This window comes from Archocentrus centrarchus, chromosome 6, assembly GCF_007364275.1.
Source record: "Archocentrus centrarchus isolate MPI-CPG fArcCen1 chromosome 6, fArcCen1, whole genome shotgun sequence".
Lineage (NCBI taxonomy): Eukaryota > Metazoa > Chordata > Actinopteri > Cichliformes > Cichlidae > Archocentrus > Archocentrus centrarchus.
Window position 1 is genome coordinate 31576746 of NC_044351.1, and position 21061 is coordinate 31597806.

A 21061-nucleotide genomic window follows, 5' to 3' on the forward strand; every position below is an offset into this window, starting at 1 on the left:
GTTTGGAGGAAGAGAAATGTTGACTGTGTTTTTCTGCTAAGGGTACAAAAGATTTCACCGCATTGGAGAGGCCAACAGATGAAACCATGTAAAATCTTGGACGAGAACGTCCTTCCCTCAGCCAGAATACTGAAGATTGCAGTGCATGGGTCTTCCAGCATGACAATGACCCAAAACATACCACCAAGGCAACAAAGAAAGTGGCTAAAGAAGAAGCACATTTAGGTCATGGAGTGGCTTAGCCAGTCTGCAGACCTCAATCTTATAGAAAATCTCTGGAGGGAGCTAAAGTTTCGAGTTGGCAGGCCGCAGCCAATAAACTTAAAGGATTTGGAGAGTTTCGGTAAAGAGGAGTGGGCCAAAATCCCTCCTGAGCTACAAGAAACATTAGAAAAAAAGCTGCTGTGCTTGCTAACAGGGGTTACTAAGTCATGTTTTGCAAATAAATGTATAACTTTTGTAAAGTGTGTTTTCCTGGATTTTTGGATGATATTCTGTCTTTCTCCATTCAAATGAAACTACCATAAAAATTAGAGACTGTTCATTTCTTTGCAAGTGAGCAAACAAATTCAGCAGGGCATCAAATAATCATTTCCCCCTCTGTATATATTTGCACATAACACTATTTGTGAACTCTGAACTGCATCTTGAAGCTTTTTCCCATGCTGTGCTTCCATTTAAGCTGTAAGTGACATCACATGAAAGCCTAGTTGACATTTTCCAGCTCCTCACAGTGCCAGTCAGTCTGCAGCCTGACCTCTGCAGTACACTGGATGCTGCTGTTTGCCTTACTTACTCAAAACCTTGCTTTCAATCATTTGAGGGGTGCAGATGCAACCTGAGAAGCTACAGACAGAAAGAAGATGACAGGTGAACCTGATTTTCCTTGAAGTCAAATCTTATGTGTGTATGTGTTTACATGCATTCCCAACATGTTCATAATTAAAGTTCCATAAGGGCCAACTCGAGATAATAGACACCAGACAGAAGTGTCAATTATTATTATTATTATTAAGAGAATATGACTTAACTATGCGGCCAATAACATTTGAGTGTGATGTAACATCATATTTAAAATGCTAACAATCACTTGAGCTTTGCTCAAGTGGTAAGTCCTCAAAATATTTAATAGTTGCCTAATGTAAAAAAAAACAAAAAAAACATAAGAGATATACAGCAAATATAAAATGCATAGGTCGGATGGAGGGAGATGACTGCGTGTTAATTGTTTGCGTACCAATTTCATTCTTTGCATGATAAACATATAGAAAAATACATATAACGGAGCAAAAATGAGCAAATATTTTTCAACAGCCTTTGAATAAGCAATGTGGGCAGCTGTATATAAATGTACAGTCAACAACTGAAGGATAAAACCAGTAGTTATCAGTTTGCATTTATGCTCGGAGTTCATAGAAACTGCTCTTGCTTTAGCGCACCTTTGCATGAGGAGAAGTCTGGCAAATGTACAAAGTCAGCCGAAGTTTCCCGATCTGTCAGCGGCCACTGAGGTGGACCACACAGGCCCTCGGGAGAACATCACAACTTTTTTGAGCAGTGGTTTGGCAAAGCTACAGTCATGCCCTTGCAAGGTGAACTTAACCCTTTGTTTAGAAACAATCCACCTTAGAAAAGAATAGCGATCATACATCAGTTCAGTCGCCATTCGTGAACACGAGCAAATCTTTTCCAAAGATGCCACACCCCTAATCTGAGATGACGTCACGAGGGAAATACTTCGTGCTTCCGTACTGAAAGAATCTAATAAGTTAATGTGTTTACACAAAAATGAGTTTTATTTCATCTAATAGAAAGTCTGTATGTTCATAAAGGTATCAGTGATACTATACTTTTAATTACCATCTGCTTTGACACACAGAGTCCAGGGTTCACGTCCTCAAGACAGTTTTGGCTCTATTTAGTAGATTTGGAAAAGACTTACTGAAGTTCACAAATCGGGACTGAGCTGTCTCATTTCAGTGTGGATCGTCCTTTTATTCATCTCCCTAAAGCTCGAGGGAGATAATAACACTAATCCCTAATTACTAAGGACAACTCGACTCCGCTGGCTTCTTCTCAGCTTTCGGGCACTAAGTCTTTCTTCCTGCCTTTTCGCCAATGAGAAACTTCACAGTCTGAAAAACAAAGGAGAGAAAATCAGTTAAGCATTTCCACTCACCAATATCACTTCTCTGCATGTCTGCCAGGTACCAGATCCTGTCAGAACACATCTGCCACCTTTTCGATGTATTAGATTTTTTCTAGGTACCGTAGATTTATGGCTTTATAGTGTAGTGTTTTTTATGGTGCAGTTAACACATTCATTTGGCAGGTAAAAGGTCACTGGTTTGATTCCAGCCAGACACACACCCCCTTTGGGATTGATTCAGGAATGACATCCAGTATAAAACTCTCAAACTATTTTGGCTGCACAACATGTACTTATTTAATACTGGGCAGCTGAAAATAATACTGTCACAGCGCTATAAAAAATGGAATACATTTAACTACTGAAAACTGAAGAAATTAACAAAAAACTGAAAAGTTGAAAAGGTAATCCATATAAAGAAGAATGAATATAAACAGTAAATAAATACAGACGCAAACTCAAAGAGAAATAAAAAGCTACTTTCAGCTGCTCCCTTGTAACAAGGGCCAGCACAGCTGGTAGCACCACGTTTGATTTGGCAGGCTTATGCCAGATGTCCTTTAGGCAAATGTATGAACCACTACACTGACAGAGAAATATTAATTACTTATTTAAAAAATAATTAAAGGCTATTTCTATTTTATAAATTAAATTTAGGTGCTTTTAATAACACACTACTTTATTTACTGGTTAACTGATTCTGGCACTCTAGGACAGTACAGCGCTTAACAAAGACAGATTTATTAGACCCACTGTAAGGTTTATACCACAGCTGGCCTAAATTAACAATATTGGTAATTACCAAAAATCATTTTTATGTTTCTGTAGTGGTTAATCCTTCAAGCTCTTTAATCAAAATTATATTTTTGCTTGGGCAGCACGGTGAATTTCTCTTGTTTCATTATATTGATTTTGTAATGTTGTGGAAAAAGAAATAAAAATCTATGTTATGCATTGTGTTTGTTATATTTTCTATGTCACTGAGCAAGTCTGTGAGGACAAATATAAGTACAAAATAGTATAAGGTGCATTATAGTGCATTATATAAGAGGCTAAGTAGTGCATTATGCTAATGAGGGTCCTCACAAAGACAGAGGTACAGATGTGTGTTTCTCTGTGTGTCTGTATATGTGTGTTTATAAATCATTTTGACAGACAGGACTCCAAGTACCCACGATAAATTGATTTTCTGTGTGCTGACTAATTTCACTCTCTGGAAACACACAGTTTGTCCAGATGGCTTGGCAAAGGCTGTGGCACATCCCTGACCATCAAAGGTTTAGCCAGGTTTTAACCAAGAACAGTAAAGGACCCTTACACAACACAGTGGGGCTAAAAACCAAAAATACTGTGCTGACCGTCAACCACATCCTGTATATATCACATCTGATTTGACACTTGCTTCCTTACTGGAAAAGCTACGTCTGTCCAAAAATTGAGTTTCCACTTCATCGAGACTGAGCTTCACAAAATATTTAACTCCATGTGAGACAGAACACATTTTTGCAGAGTCTTGGCCACTCCAAAAATCTGAGAAACAAACGTTGATGCCTCTTTAACTCCCAGAGTGACACCCTGTAATGAGCTGTGTGAGGGAGTTCATACCAGAAGTCATCTTAATGAAATGAATCCGTTTAAAAGCTGACAGCTTTTAAATGGATTACAGCCTACAGTGTCATTGGTTGTGTTCTTCCTCTGTTATACTCACAGTTCTCCTGAACGTCTGCGCTGGAAAAGCATTCACTGAAGAGGCAGTACATGGTGTGACACAAGTTGTCCAAGAGAGACTTTGGAGAAGCAAATCGCCAGCTCGACTCTGGCACTCTGTCAGGCTCTTCTGTTAAACTATCCCAAATGTCCTGAATTTTATTTGGAAGGTCCTCCTGGAACACCTGGACACACACACACACACACACACACACACACACACACACACACACACACACACACACACACACACACTGAGTTAGTTTGGGAGACAGCCTAAATGTAAGCAAATCAAGGAATATGGATCAATAAGGTGTTATTAAAATAACATCCTTTGTATCTCAGGCTGTGATACAGCTAAAAGGTCAGTACACACTTGTGTGTCCTCATAAAACAGCCCAAAAGCCTCCTCGAGCAACCAAAAAATATTACTGAAATATTATTCATATTACATCCAGCTGCCCAGGCTGAGCTTTTGACTCCCAAAGCTTCATTTCACACACTTCACATCTGTCCACGCCAGCCTAGACTCTAAAATCTAACCTGTGGAAAGCTCTGCCTGCAAACCTAAAATTACCAAACTTTTTTTTTTAAAAGGCATCTGTTTACATGGTGACTTGGGGGAAATATGTACATACAATTATACAGAATGAGGAACTTACAGCAGAAAGTTAAGTCATTGTAAGATAAGTTACACAAGAACTTTAAAGTAACGGGAACCTATTATGCTTATTGTCTGTCATCTACATCACTGTGCAAAAGTCTTGAGCCGCCCCTCATTTCTTTATATTTTGCTTCCAAGGAGCCAATTTTTTTGTAGTGCTTTTTAGCCAAATTCATCAGCTTCCCTTAAATTTTTTTTTTTTTTTTTTTGCACATTGGCTGCTTGTTCACTCATTTTCAGCCCAGTCCTTATACTTTGTTCCCATTTCTTTAGTTGGATCTACAAAACAAAAAAAAAGCCAAAGATTACACAGTTTGACTGGTATAAAATGGTATTTTTGCAGCAAAAAGGTGAGTCCCAAGGAGCTATTAGCTGAAAACCTGGCATCTCTCGATATGATATGCAGTGTGTCCTTTAATATAAATAAATAAAGCTAACTGAACAAGTGGAGGACAAAAGAAGAAGTGACAGGCCTAAAAAAACCCACAGCATTTAAACATTATCTGAAAGTCATGTCCTTAAGAAATACAAAAAAACCCAGCAAAAGACCTGACACAGGACCTGACAGATGCATCGGCCTTTTAGATGATTCATCGACTGTTTACAAAACGTGGCTGTTAAGAAGCCACTCTTCAGGAAAGGGAACAGGGAGAAAAGGCTGAGGAATGCCAAAGTACACTAGGACTGGACTGGATCAGTGGTAAAAGCTCTCGTGGAGTAAAGAATCCATATTTGAAATTTTTGGTTCAATACATACAGAAGAGGTCAAAAGAACGGTGCAACAGTGAGTGTCTGCAGCCAATTATAAAACACTGTGGCAGCTCTGTCATGGTTTGGGGCTGCATTTCAGCCGGCAGTGCTGGGAATAATGAACAGAGAAATGTTTTTTGATCCACCAAGCAAAACCATCTGGAAACCATCTGATTGACAGAGGCTTTATTTTTCAGCCTGAAAATGATCCCAAATACACTGCCAAAGCACACCTGGTAAGAAGAACACATAATGAAACTCTTTCAGTCATGGATCGGCCTCCCCAGAGCTCAGGCCTCAAGACTTTTGAGACTTTTGCACAGTAAAATACTGTGCAAATAGTGGATTTCTTCACTTACTGTTTGCTGCATTCAACCCAAGGCCACCAGGCTTGATAGGAAGAATAGCTGCTGCACTGTTGCAACTAATGGGGATCCTAACTCAACCAAACTCATGGGACAGCTAAAGAAATTTATCTAAATTGTCCGATGTTTAGGAAGCTGTCTAAACTGAATAAACAGGACCGGAATATTTACTAAACACAAGCATAGAAAAGACCCAGATTTTCAATATTGACAAATATAATCAACGCAACATTAACAGCTAAACTGCTTCATCTGAGGAGACTCTGACTGCAGCTCTGGTACATATGCTGTATACAAACTCTCTTACCTCAGCAGGATGTGACTGCACAAAGACTCCCTCAGCATCCCTGAAGCGTCTTTCCAGCTCAGCAGTATAAGGACGTGACGGATGTCTCTGTGGCAAAACCTGGATGATCTAAAAATTGAATGTGACGTTAGTTTATGACGAAATTAAAAGTGTTAATTTGTTCTGGAGGGAAATGTTAGTAAAATAAAAAAAATAAAGTGCTTCCCAAAAGATTCTTAAAATAAACACAATGTATAATATAAAATAATTAAAAACTATAAACTGTTTAATAAAATGTAAGAAATTGTTATGAACTATTATGACCTAATTTCTTAATGTTCTTGATAAGCCATTCACAAAATAAATTACTATTCCAATAAGTGTAAGAGAAAGAGGATTTAAAAAAAAAAAAAAAACTCTTCTTGCACTGTTTGCAAATAGTCGAGCGTCAACTTGTCTGAGACTGTATTCATGTGCCTGTTAAGACTGTGAGAAAGAATTTCTCTGTTACAGCCATAGATTAGAATCTGAGAGGCTGAGGACAGCCCTTAAACATACAGTCGTTGTGGGTTATAGAGGTACGATTAAACATTGATATAACACACCTGAGAAAGTGCTCACTATGTGCACAGTTTACATATAAAAATCAAACCTGAACTTCTAACCACAACCAAAACAGGACCACCAGATAAAGCTACTGTTACCCTCACCAGTCTTGTAGAAACTGTTTCCCCTCCAGACATAAAAACAGGAACAGGAATGCCCTAATGTACTAAAACCTAGTAGCCAAGAGATAGGCAGTGTTTTCCCACACTAGGCTTATCTATATAAATGAGGTCAAGTCACTCAAGCACAACATCATTCCAAATTTTTCAAAACAACTATTTCCTAATTGTATGATGACTGTCAGTGGGCAAGAAAGCAGCCTGCAGAAGTGCACTACAGCCAACGGCGGGCATGGTGTGCTCTTGCAGGTTCATTTTTCATAAGTAGTAACTCTTGCGATTGCAAGTGAGACAGACTAGAATAACTGAAAGAAACCAAAACTAGTTTGTGCCATGCTAACTTAAGTTGGGAATCTCAACTCTGATTTGGTCAGTGCTCATTTCCTCCCTTGAGAGGAAGCACGACCCAGAAGCTACAGGTGGATGCTAAGGGTGGTGGGGTGAAGACTGAGTGGGATATACAGGCACGCAGCAAAAGACTGAGCCAAAAATTATGGCTTAAATAAGAAGATGCTTTGCACAGATGAAGTTGTGCACTCTTACGTGTGACTTTGCGTGTCATGCCAGTGTGTAATGTAGCTGTAGCTCTGGAGGTAGAGCAGGTCACCTGCTAATAGGAAGGTTGGTGGTTCAATTGCTGGCTGCTCCAGTCTGCATGCTAAAGTGTCCTTGGTCAAAATACTGAAGTGCTGGTATGAATGGATGTAAATGAGGCATGTTGTAAAAAGTGCTTTGAGTGCTCAAGTATGGTAGAAAAGTGTATTTATGTAATGTTTAAGCATTTCCAGTGGCATCTAATGCCATTTAGTCCCCACAAACTTCCCAGAAATCTGAGAAAATCCAACCGAACACGTTATTCACACGCCCTTTCGTGTACAATCACTAGAAGCCCCTTAACTTTATTTTAAAATGTAGGTACTGGTCAGAAAACATGCCTGAAAAAACAACCTAGTAGATCTTTTTTTAAAGGAGGACAGACTCATGCTGTGCTTGGTCTTGCTGGCAGGGCAAGGGGTCCCAGAACAGAGCCATGCAACCAAATGCATTTACTGCAGATTAAATCCGATCGTAAGTAAGGTAGTTCTAAAAAAAAAAACTACTTATATGGCTGATAGTTTGCTTAAAAAATCCATTCAAGGGGAATGACTGTGAGCTGTCTGTGGTCCTGAAACATGAAAAACTTGAAGAATTTACAGATCCATGCATGGATTTCCAGCTTCTTTGGGATGATGTGAAGTTTTACACACTCAATTTGGAGGTGTTTTTTCAGTTAACATATGAAAGGTTAAAGTTGTCTCTTTTAGTATGTTCTAAACAACAAACATTCACATATAATCTGGAGTACACTGCTGTGTAGCTAAGCAGACTGACACTAGATTTACCAGGTTCTGTTTGCATAGGTACCCCTGTAAGATACTTTCCACCTCTTTCATATGTCAGTCAACAGTAACCGTTGCTCCCACTGGTATTCTCTTCAACTGCCTCCCTCAAAGCTGAGATCAGTTTAGCCTGGTCCCCACCCAGTTTCTGCAGCCAACACTTATTTTGCACGCCAAAGGTAGAAATCAAAATTGCACTGGCATTCCTTGGTCTCTAGTCACCACATCACTGCTACAATTCGGCGCTATGAATCACCTCAGGGCAGAAAATCTCTGTTTTAATTTTTTGTGTTTATTTTTCCCACAGGCTGCATGATCGGACATAAAGTTAACTTGGTGTAACTATCATCTTGAAGGCCCTTCTCATCCCTTCTCAAGCATATACAAGAACAAGTTATTAGACAAGAATAGGAGCATGCATTTGTCTACCTTGCTTTCTGTACTAAAAGTGCATTAAATCTGGGTTTCTAGGTATTTCTAGGTATGGGATTTGGCATGGGTGGCTCAACTTCCACTGAAGCCAGAGGCCTCCAGCAGTCTCAGCTCTTCTTAGATAAATGCGTCATCTACATTTAAGAGCAGCCATCATCACAAACAGAAGATTCCACTGGTAACAGGTCTGCTCTTACCTTTTTTAAAACGCCCTGGTAAACCTGAAACCACAGCCTCTGGAGAACCAGCTCATTCAACCCCTCTATCCGTGACCTCTGGTGAAGGACAAAAGAGGAAAAAAGACAGATTCATCACATCACCGCACAACATCAAACTGCAAACACAGTTAAATAAAGGGCAAATATTTAAGGATAAAAGGTAGCTGTGTTGTTTGCTATAGAAAGACCTTTAATTAAAGAGAGTCAAAAGATTTATAGAGAACAGAGACCATCTCATGACTTTACCAGTCTGCTGATGTTTGACAGTCTAAAGATTTCTTTATTATGAACGTTGATGGTGTAGTTGATGGGGAAGTTGTGCTTCTGTAAGGAAAAGAAACAGCAAGAGACAAAAAAAAAGCAGTAAATTTTGCAAAACAAATGACCCCGTTTATGTTTTTTGGAAATTTACTATTAAAATTTACCATTAAATCTGACACATGGAGGAAATTTCTTTAAAAACTGCACAAATTTAGACCTTCACAGCACACAGGGAAGATATAAATGCTTATAAATTATTAATTAAGCCCCCGTGCATGTCAGTCACTGGTGAAATGAACTGTTAAAAACCTTGCTTATTTTATGTAACAGCAGCATTTCTGTCATGCACATACATGTTCAGAGCGCACATAGATTTAGATGCCAGTGATATCAAGTTTCATTATGGGAACTGTTAGAACAAGTTTCTTTTGGAGCTTGTCCCAAATTAAGAACTACAAGCCAGAATAATTAATTTTTCCTTTAACCCCTGTAATCACTGACCCTGCACCACACGCCTTCAAACGTGCCATCATTCTCTCACCATGTACCGTCGTCTTTGGCTGAGGCTTTCGTTGAGCGTCTTCAGCGGTGTGCACATACTGGATTGCGTTGGAGCCATGAGAACGGGAGCTATAAAAAACAGGCCTATGGAAACAGGAGTGACACTGCATGAGATTAACTGTGCAGTTAGCTTCTTTACAAAGTCCTTTGTAAAGAACGTTTGTGTTTTTCTAATTTGAAGTCAGGCTACTGTAGATGGAAAGGAGAACCCATTCACAAAATTTGTGTGCATGTGCGTATGCTTCCCTTGTGTCTCTTTTCTGGATGATCGCTTTGAATGATGGAGAGGAGGTTAAATATCAAGACGCTGTCTTAGAAAGCTCATCAAGAAGATGAGTAACACACTGAGATGCCGCATAGCTATTTTCAGAATTATTACAAACTCACTCACTGAGAAAGCATCAAGGATGTGCTTTAATGCAAATGATACTTCCTTCCATTAAGTACTGTGTGTCTCGCTGGTCTCAAGCTTGTGGGATAACTTTAAAGACAATGAGCTCACTCTCTAAGCTCATGAAGTTTTGCACTGGAAACCACACTGATATCACCACTGTGATATCTCAGTGTTTGTTTTCTCTTTAAAATGGTTCACACTACCGCACCTCCACCTTTAAAAAGATCTGAACTATGTGACAGCTGTAAAAGATGGCAAGATCTGATTGGTTGTGGAGCAAAGTATCCTCTGTCATGTCCCTCAGCTGAGTAATTGTCATACTTTATGACTCTAAAATCATGTGATCTGACACACGGACCATGAATATGAGGATAATACCGCAATTCAATTAAATTTTATTTATATAGCACAAAATCACAACAAACAGTCACCTAAAGGTGCTTTATACTGTAAGGTAAAAACCTAAAATAATTACAGAGAAAAGCCAACAGTCAACGCAAACTCTTTTTTAACAGGAAGGTTAATGACTACAGTCACTTAACATATTCATGCCTTTCAATGACCTCTGCTGTTAACATACTTTCATCTTAATTTATAAACTCAATTCGAATGGCTGCATGAGACCAGGGGTTAAAGTGCAAAGTTAAGTGCTTTGTGAGGATGCCGTTTGTCTGTTTTTAACACATTAGCACCTTAACTTTCACTAATTATCTGAAGTGTAGTAGACAGTCCTAAAAGGTTTCACAGAAAGGCTGTGCCTATACTTTATGTCTCAAATGCAATTTTAATGGTGAATAAAGTTATGTTTTCCATGTGATTTTCCAGATTATCCTCATATACAGTTTCAAAGAAATCAACGATCTCCAGAGCTGTTTGAGTTTTGAGCTGATCCGTCTGAGCCCCCTCAGCAAATGAAAACCTAAACTTTCTGGTGACAGTGAAGGAAAGGCTCCAAGGTCTATGAGACACTTGAATCTATTGGATGCACGTGTTTGTGTGTGTGGTGGTTCTCACAGTCTGAAACTCTTTCACAATGTACATAGCTCAGAAAAAGCCATATACTGCAGAATTCCTTTGGTTTGAATAGTCACAGCTATGCCCCTTAAACCTTATTAAATCTGCTAAATTCACACCTCTGATACGGCTTTCGCAGTCAGTTGCTGAGCACTTCATCACCGTCACTGCACTTTTCTGCTAAATGATTTAGGAGAGGGTGTACATGGTTCATAAACTGTACTCCAGTATCTGAACCTACATGTCAACACATGTTGGTGCTAATCAGAAGGGAATGCCTGTGACCCTGCCCGTGTGTGTGTGTGAGACTCATCGGATTTGTTTCTACTGTGTTTCATTTTTGCCTACTTGTTATGATTTTGTTTCACTCTGTTGGCTCTGACTGCACTATGAACCCACAGCTATTGATCAAAACAGGTTTGTTAGGCTGACTTAATTCGTAGTATGCACTAATGCCTCAAAAACACCTCCTTGGGGCAGTTCTACACTCTGAGGGCCTTTTCTTTGTCAAATGCTGAAGTCAGAATATCCCATAAGTGTACAACACTTGCAGTTACCAGTTTGCGACAACGCTATCCTACTGAAACCCACGAACTGACATGAAGTGTACACTTCACTATACTAAAATGAAGGGTAAAAATGGAAGTATCCAAACCGAGACAGTGCTAGCTACAGTTACACAGACTATCAAACTAAAACTGCCATCAGTTACTTTATTATGTTTCCCGATGCTTTCAATTTCTGTCGCTGTCTCGTTTCACCCGTCATTTTACTGAGAGAACACATTACAAGTTCTGTAATGCCCATAAAATGAGTCGGCTACAATTAAAAAAAAAATTTATTATTAAAGTGTAATACCGTGGCTGCTAGTGTTAGTTACAATAAAGTAAGCTCGTGTCACCACAAGTCTCCTTTTGATTTTGGAAAGCACAAAGAAGACAAATGTCTACGGGTGACAATGCGTGTTCTCAAACATCATTTCTCAATCATCCACTCCCACTTATCCCATTCAGCTGGTGCACAGCTGGAACCCATCAAAGAAACGCTGAAGTAAGAGGAAACAAGCTGGACTGTTCCCTTAAATGTCACAGCGATAAAGCACAAAGACAAACATTCACACTGATATTCACTGGCACGTTAGTCTGCGTGTCTTTGGACTGTGCGAGGAAATGTCTGAACACACAATGAGAGGTTTTAAAACCAAGGGTCTGAGCATGTTCCAGATCAGCGTGATTAACAAATTTAAAATAGTATGATTTTTGGCAATAAAGGCTGCAGCTTCAGCCTGCACCTTTTTTGGGACCATATAAAGTATAATTTGATAAAACTGTTGGCTTGTCTCATTTTCAGCATAACAATAAACATTCATTTCTAAGGACTACTCTGTGCTTATATGTGGGTCACATCTGCCACATCTTTGAGTTAAACAGTAAGCAAGAATTAACTTCTTGATCCTGTGCGTATCCCACTCCCTCCATTACTGACCTCCCATCTTCACCTCAGCCTGTTTGCCAGTCCAGTGTATAACAAATTCTTCTTTTCAGACATCAAATCAGAGTCGCCCTGGGAATACCTCGCATGCATGTCTGTGATGTCTTGCCTCGGGCGCAGTTGTGTTCCGTAAAAACTAAATGGACTGTAGTTTTCATGGAGTCTTTTACTTTGAAAATTAACCAGATTTCCAATCATGTTCCTGTGTCTGACTTCTAGCTGTTCTTATCTACTCTGTAAAGTTTGATGTGGCTTCTGTTTCGGGAACATCCTGAAGTGCATCTGACAGAATTGGAAAACTGCAGAAACAATCATCTCTATTACATCAGTTAGAGTACAACATAGTTCTCAGCCAGCTTAACAGGAATGGCTACTTGTTGATGGTGTCCAAAGGTGTCCTATATCATATTTTGATTACCATGATGAGTTTTTGTTAGAACCTTTTATTAATATAGAGCCAATATGTTCACATTATATGAAGCCAATATCTGCAGAGCCAAATGTCCTTCAAAAGAGTTTTAATAAATGTAAGGGACTTCACCTATGAGTGGAAAACTGAAACAATGCTATGCTATGCTCACTTTTATCCTTCTCTTATCTTCCCATGCATTCTGTTTGGCTGAGCCAAAGCCTAAATTTAAGTTTGCATTCATAAGCTGTGGCATTACTGTTTAGCTCGAAGCTGTGGTTAAAGATGGTAAGACGTCGGCCTCTGATGTGCACCGTGGCATCAAGTCTACAGCCTAGGGACGAACATATAGGTGTTCCTAGCAACTACGGGATTTTAACTAGTTAACTGGGATGCCAGTAAGCAAACACTCTGAGTGTGGCTAAGCCTACATGCAACCATGTTTTCATTTTCTAGATCAAAATACTGCTAAACTACACAGATATCACAAGATGTCATCTGTTCCTCTCGCAACATCCGGGTGGTTGCACTGGAAGAGGCCGCAGCACAGACTGCAGAAGCTGCCATTGTAAACTGATGAAGTATGCATAACTGGTTAAACTAATTATCATTTCTTATTATCTCTAAGGGTCAATCAATTGCACACAACCCAAACTAAAATTAATTATATCAGCAGCAGCTTAGCTTGCAGGAAAACGTTTAGCTGTCATCACACATTTGATGATATTTATACTTTAATAACGGAGCATTAACAGTTCCCCTTTTCTCTGTTGCAACTCCCCTGTTTCACTGCTTTTACACAAGCCCAAGCTTGAAGTGTTACCGCTTAAAATTTTTACTAACATTTAGGTTTAAAAAGTACACTCACCATCTAGACAGAGATCAGTGTCCTCTCATTTTGACTAAGTATAAAAATCAGTGCAAAATTTGAAACTTAGTGACAGCAATTTGAATCATTTGTTCTGTTTTGTTAAATAAGCTTACATTACAAAAAAAAAAAAAAAAAAAGGTCCCTGGGATCGTTTACTGTGATCAGGGAATATGTAAATGTTCCCTGCACCCAACATCATGTTCTGATTTTACTACAGGCACATCTGAAGCCAATGAATAACATATGCTCATCTGCATTTGCAGTAAACTAGTAAATCCATTATCTGAGATAGAGTTCAAATTTTTCTGCATTTTGCTAGTGGCTGCAGTGCATCTAAAGCCATTGATTATGAGACCTACATATCAGTTACAAGGTTAGCAGATGAAAGCTCTACATATATCACTTGTGGCTGTACAAATCACTGCAGGTGGTGGACAAAACCCAAGTTGTTTTTTGTGTCAAAAAGGATGTTCTGTTAATCATTTGTATCCATACATGCACGCATAAATACACAACGTATTAATATTCAAGGTGCTGTAAATGTTGTATTCTTCTGATTCGTCCCTGCACTGCTAAAATAAAATGAGGTTGTTACCTATAGCATTAATGAGCCCTAAAAATCTGCATTTGCATGTGACACAGGACACAATGAGCAATCATACTTGCACAGTACTTTTAAAATTCATCATTATATGCATCCTGCTTTTCAGCATGAAGCAGCTGTGGACAACAGAATAAGTTTATAGATAAATGTGTGCTGATTTGTGTGTATTTTCCAATAGTTTTCATGCCAATTTAAACACGTTTACTGGCTAGAGTCTTTAAATTAATTTTAACTTAAGGCACATTCTCATAACTTTTGCATACTTCCTCAAAGTATTTGGTTTGCTCTTCTTGATAAAATTACCAGAGTGATAACAATTGCGGTTCTGACATGACTGTTCTCAGGCGATGTAATACTTTCCGCAGATAGAAGGCTCGTTTTGGTTTGCAGCTAACCCACCTGTGCGCTGACCACAAAAATATCAAGAACATCTGCAAAGTAAATGCCAGAAAAGTTTCAAGAGTGTTATACTTACCCTAAAGTTATTTACAAGAACACTTAAGTGTGAGTGTCTACATGCTGTTACTCTCAAGCAAAGCTTGTAATTTAAGCAGTGCCCCCTTAAAAGTCAGGTCAGGTGAGGTTAGCCAGAGGTCATCTGCCATCTCTATTAATCTCAGCTGTCAGTATAAATTCCTAGACAAACAATAACAAAGTGAATGTTTGACTACTTAAAAGTCTTATTGATCTGCTAAAATGCACCAAACCGTCTCACTATCAAAACCAGGCTGGTAGCCAATAGGTGGCTAGATTTAGCACCTCAAGGCATCTTCATGTCATTTGCAAATGAACGCCTTTGGAGGAATGTTGCCAAACATGCACAAAGGTCACAGCTGTTTATATGAAACCAACAGTGTTTATTCTCACAAGCATTTCTGGTAATTTAAGAACAATTAAAGGTCCCAAACCAGTGGGGGGGCAAAGAGTATTGATGAGTTAACGGCTACAGACACGTGGGCCCCACCCATGATGCAACTGGAATTAAGCTTCAATTACAAGGAATGCTGTGGATGTGTGGAGTTTGCATTGATCACAGACAGCTTTGGCACAAGGGTGGAGACCCTGAAGTCTTTCTGTTAATGTAGACAAAAAAAGAAGCTGACAGATAATATTTAAAATCTATGTTGCAGGTTTTTTTGTTGTTGCTGTAAAAAGATAAATAAGTTTTAATAGCACAGTGACATACACGTCTGGCATTCTACAGATTTGAAAAGCTAAATATACAACAATCTTCTTGCAGCCCAAATTAAGTTTACGCTGTCTGCATACAGCATACATTTATAGCTAACAATTAATGCCTTACATACAGACTGAATGAATTTTACAGTCCATCAAAATATTTGCATCAGGAAACAGAGATAAACTCTATCTAAACACCGCCTCATACATCATGACTTCTGGGCATGTAAGGCTGGAAACGTGCCACCAAAGCTGATCAAAGTCATTCTGAGCCACTGTGCAGACTACAACATAACAATCATCCACACAAATCCTGCCACATTATGTCAAATCAAAGTAAACTTCTGAGTACACCAGCAGGTAAATGCAGACTTGTATTTCAAATGTGGAACTGGTCACTGCCTCGTTACTGTGCCACTACTTCCTGTGCACTCTCTGTGTACAACAATATGTTAAAGAAACAGACCTGATGAGTTGCAAGAACTAAAGTTTTGTGGTTATTTTTGCAACACAGGCCACCAATCTCGCAAAACTTAATCCAGTTCCCACACATCAGCACAGTGCTTTAACACACTATGAAGGCCAAAAGGCTGCAAAATGAGCAAATGCATCATCCCAAAAAACCCTGACCAATTATCATGTATGAAAATAAGTGAATCAGAGCTCGAAGGATTGAAAGAAAAACACACAACAACAGAATAAGAGCAAAGTACAAAAATAGAGAGGATATGGCTCTTTCATTCTTCCAGTTTCAATGTGTCTCATACTGTCACCAGATAGCTGTACACACAGCCCTTATAGCTGTCTGCAAACTTTGAACACAGACAGCTCCTTTTTTGACTGTGGGAAACATACAAGCTCAGCACACGCACACACACACGCACACACACACACACACTTGCAGATGTCGCTTACCTCCCAGTAGGCAGACTGCAGTGGATAGCTGAACCATACTCTTTGGTTTAAGTCCTCTCCTTGTTCCACAGGGCTTTGAACGCAGCACAATGAGCGTGCACAAACACACACATACACACACACAAAGCTGTCGTACTGGCGTCTGAAACTCTTCAGCACGTGCTTTCAGTGGGACACACTCCCAGCTTTAGATCCTCATTGCACTGTGGAGCATCCAGATCCTGGCCTGTGTGGCTGCTGTGTTTGGCTGCTGTTGAAACACAGTCTGAAACAAAAAACAAAAAGTTACTAAATCTTTTCATGTGTTTTGCTATACTCAAACTTTGCACAAACTGCTTAGGGTTTTTCTGTGGACTTCTCTTATATTTAGGTTGTCTAACCAGACAGCAAGTTCAACACCGGCTACTTGGATGTGTTTGCTGACACCTGACAACTAGCCTCAGGAGCTTGAAAAAAGGCGGCTGGACTTCTTTACTTTTTTCTTTTTGAAGACATTTGTCCTCTTATCCAAAAGGCTTCTTCAGTTCTAAAACCAGAAGCTGGAGAGTCCTGAGTATTTAAACCCTAGTGGGGGTTGACCCCTTTGGAGGTGATTGTTGACCCATTATTAATCACGTGCATCATCACATGAGCCAACCCTAGCAGGGGACAGGGGACCTCAAAAGAAAATTTTTTTTAAAGAAGTCCAGTCGCCCTTTTTTCAAGCACTTGAGACTACCCTGACATGGATGAGTGAGAATCTACTCACACACCTGACAACTACTGTAGCTGCTGCTGTAAGCAAACACTATATACACATAACCTAATATACTTAACATGTATGCCACTGATGTACAACACGGTAGTAAATATGTTAGAGAGTCACCTAGGCAACTATGCAGCATCCATCACCTTCAAACCACTAGGGACTAGGGATGTAATTTTAAGGGGTATGATCATGCTCACGTGGTGTTGGTAAAATTCCTGAAATACCATACCTGCTACTTGTTCCATGTTGCCTTTCATTCTAACAGCTGATTCTCCATGCTTCTCCTGCCTGATGTTATGAGTTAATCATGTTGTTAAGTGAGAACATCTGGCTCTGCTACCAAAATGCTCTAATTAGTTTAGTGTGAGGATTGTTTTGAATTAGAACATCAGCAATAAATTGCAGCATGTTTGATGTGAGGCCATTGACACATTCACAAATCACTCTGTAAAAACAGGGGGGAAATAAAGCTCTATAATTTGACCTAAATCGTGTACAAAACAGTTGACTGCATAAGTATTAACCATGATTTTTATGTTTAGCATAGTCTAGGAGACGCACCACTGGATTGGGTACAGCCTGGGAGTCTGTAACTCTACACATAAGAGCCCTGAGGCTACAACAAAGCTGACACTTGGGACATCTGTTTTCCAGTAAGACAGCAATCCCAGACATCAAGCCAATCAAAGTGAAGGATACAACCTCAGGCTACTCTGAGGAAGAATCCTGAAAAAATGCCGTTTCGCTGCAGGGAAAGCTCATTTAGAGCAATGACAGGTTGAATTTTATAAATAATCAAGAGTGTCCAAAACTTTTACTTTTGTTCACAACCATGCTTTAAATGCTGCGATGTGTTTAAGGACAAATGAAAGATCTGACCTGTTGGTGGCACAAGAAAAAAAAAAAAGTAATTTTTAGCATTTCATGGCAATCCATCCCAAAGCTGTTAAGATATTTGGACCAAAGTCTGGACCAAAGTGACAAAGTCAATTCTAAAACTCTGTAGCATGGCTGTTAAAATAATCCAACATAACAAAGTTCAAAGCTGGTGTTTTTATGCTCCACTACCCCAGATCATCTCACATGTTTGATTACACTGAAACTTACTTTCAACGTGAAAGTTAAGCTTGTTGCAGTGAATACAAAACTGGAACCCTGGGTGGCACCGATGACTAACCTACACGGTCAGCTGCTCTGTATTTGTGCTACTTTGTTGGTGAAAATGGAACCAAAAGTAATCTCTGAGTGGATATTTTTTAACATGTTGGTTCCCAAATGATGTACCACAGCACACAGATGTTTTGTGAGATTTTGTGCCAGCTATATAATCTTACTGCAACATACAAGTGTGTTCTTGTATTGCTATGTCCGTACTTTGCATAAACTAATTTCCAAATACAGAGGCAAAATCTATTCATTCAAAAAAAAAAAAAACTGTCAAAGCAGACCTTACTCTGTTGGCACAGATTCCAGATGGTGGGGAATTTTTACACTGTGACACATCAAATACCACCGAGAAAAGTCAGCAGTCTCATGACTTCAGTTGGACTCAGGAGCTCAAAGCCCTCAGCCTAAACGTGCCACCTGTCAGATGAAGTATCTAATGCCATCAAGGTGCCATCAAGCATGCAGAAAGGGGCCTTAAAAACTAAGCGTCCATTTTGGGAGAATCTTCTAAAGAGCACGGTATCTTAACGAGAGCTCTAAGGCCGTTTGTCTCTGATAAGGTGATGGAGGCAAATTTTATGCTAAGTGGAGCTGATTGCAAAGCAGATAAACACTGCAGCAGAGACTCCCTTGCAAAAAAAAAAAAGATTGCAGATATCATTCCAGGTCCAGATGCCACAAATTCACATTAACACTTCTTAGAAGCCTCCAAAGATGAATTTGTTCTATTTTGTGCATGAACAAAAGTGTGCTGTGAAATGTTCTTTTGCCTGTTCATGTGCTTTGCCCCATGCACCCTCAGAGATACTCAGGAAATGAGCACAAACAGCTTTCAGCCATTTAGCTGATCCCATTAAAAATAAGGTTGTTCAGTTCTAATATGGACATATCACACTCCCAGCACAGATCAGTTCAAATGCGCAGCAGAAAATTAACACACACACACACACACACACAGGTGTTCACATTTTATTTTCCCAGTAAATCTTGAGTCAGCTAATGGTGTTTTGGGGCTCTGCGGTCATGATGTTGTTGTACTACAGAGAATCATATTTATGTTATAAAACTGTTTCTAGTCTAAATCCAAGTCTGTTGAGCAGAATATTAGGATCATGACAGGCCAAGGTTCCCAAAGAGCTGTCAGGAGGAGGACCTCTACCATCTGCTTTCTGTAACTACTCAAAACTTCAAATAAACTCACATCTGATGTTCTGGTAGAAAACACGAAGGTCTTAATCTGTAAAACCACCAATAAACGTCATCGATTTTTCAACTGTGTCTGTTTTAGGACTGAGGAATGCATTCTAACGACATAAATATAATGTCACAGGTAACTCCACATTCACAGGATTTGTACAGTTTGAATGTCTGTTTGTGGCCTTTTCCGCTCTCATCTTCTTCCATCTTTCACAGCACGATGATAAAAATTTTTGTCACATTCATTCCAGCATTCACAGCCTCACATCACACCTCAATGACTTCCCTGTAGGTAAAACGTGCCACCAGCATTTAGGGCATTGTGGCATCCAGCCAATCTGTTGTTTCAAACAACAACGAATGACTGAACCAACTGCTGGAAAAACAGACAGTGCATGGCACAAAAGATAAGTCACCTTTTACTCACACACTCTCCTGCTTGGTGCAGTGCTGAAATTTATCTGACGCCGGTGTTTGCGCAGTTTAGCTGCAGGCCACTTGCGCCGTGAGCGCGCTCCCCCGTGAGATCGATAAGCGCTCATCTCCTTCACGATCAGGGCTGTGACAGCTGCTGCGAGATTTTGAGATGCCGCCACTGTTTGTATGAGTCAGGCATGGAAACCTGTCAGTGCGCTCATGCTGCCACTTTCCCAACCAGGATTGTTTAAAAAAGCACTTGCAATAAATACTCTCCGCACCTGACGAAACCGAAAGTACTGTCGGACAGCTCAAGGCACAGCTGCACACACGCGCACACGCAGGAATACCCACCCACCCACACAGAGTAAAACAATCACACCTTTATGTCCCAAAATAAAAGCTGGAGAAATTAAAACCTGCATCCAAGAGCACGCAAATGCTTATATCTTATACTTATATCTCTGTGAGCACGCGCTTTGGCACAACCACTCATAGTCCCCCCCCCCTTTACATTTACCACAAAACTAAACATTTAACCCTAAATGTAAATCCAAATTAATTCTACCCTTAACCCTAAAATAAAGTCTTCAATCCCCAAAGAGCGCTTGGAGTGTTTGTCAAAAAGTGAGCATCCTCCAAAACGTTTTCACTTTCCACAAATGACCTCACTCCCAAAGTATCAATTTGGTCCTCAACAAGCAGGCTACAAGAACACGCAGGTACACACGTACCTCGAAAGTCCCTTTGGCCCGCAGTCCCAGGGTGAGAAATCCTGCTCAGTCGTCGCGCTTGTAATGAGCCCTTGAGAGGAAAAGCTGAACGATAGAATCCCGATTGAAGCGTGTCAGTGAAGGAAGTCCACAAGTGGATCTGGCCATCCGCGGAGTCCTGGTGCGCTGTCTTACTGTGCCGCCAAGTGCGCCACAAGCTGCCGCTCCTTCAGTCAATTCAAGTCGCCACATAAATAGCTGCCGGCCTTCAAAATAAAAGCACCTCATCCTGTTTGCTCTAAAGCATGGAATGGAAAAAGCATAGACCCTCCCCCTGAAATGAAAATGACCCTATATGCACATTTTGATCATTTCAGTGCCCATAAAACTGCCAGTTGAGCATAAATATTGAGAAAAATATAAGACTTCTGTTTGTATATGAAAA

General features: G+C 39.8%; 1 protein-coding gene across 1 annotated transcript; it reads right to left on the minus strand.

Annotated features, from left to right (window-relative positions):
• Positions 1-889: 889 nt before the first annotated feature.
• On the minus strand, positions 890-20821 carry il34 (interleukin 34). The gene is made up of 8 exons (XM_030730578.1): positions 20638-20821; positions 16375-16639; positions 9478-9581; positions 8922-8999; positions 8655-8732; positions 5943-6050; positions 3858-4041; positions 890-2135 (listed from the first exon to the last, which is right to left on the minus strand). Exons 2-8 carry the CDS (start codon positions 16409-16411, stop codon positions 2077-2079), a joined length of 648 nt encoding a protein of 215 aa, XP_030586438.1. The 5' UTR covers positions 16412-16639; positions 20638-20821; the 3' UTR covers positions 890-2076.
• Positions 20822-21061: the final 240 nt, after the last annotated feature.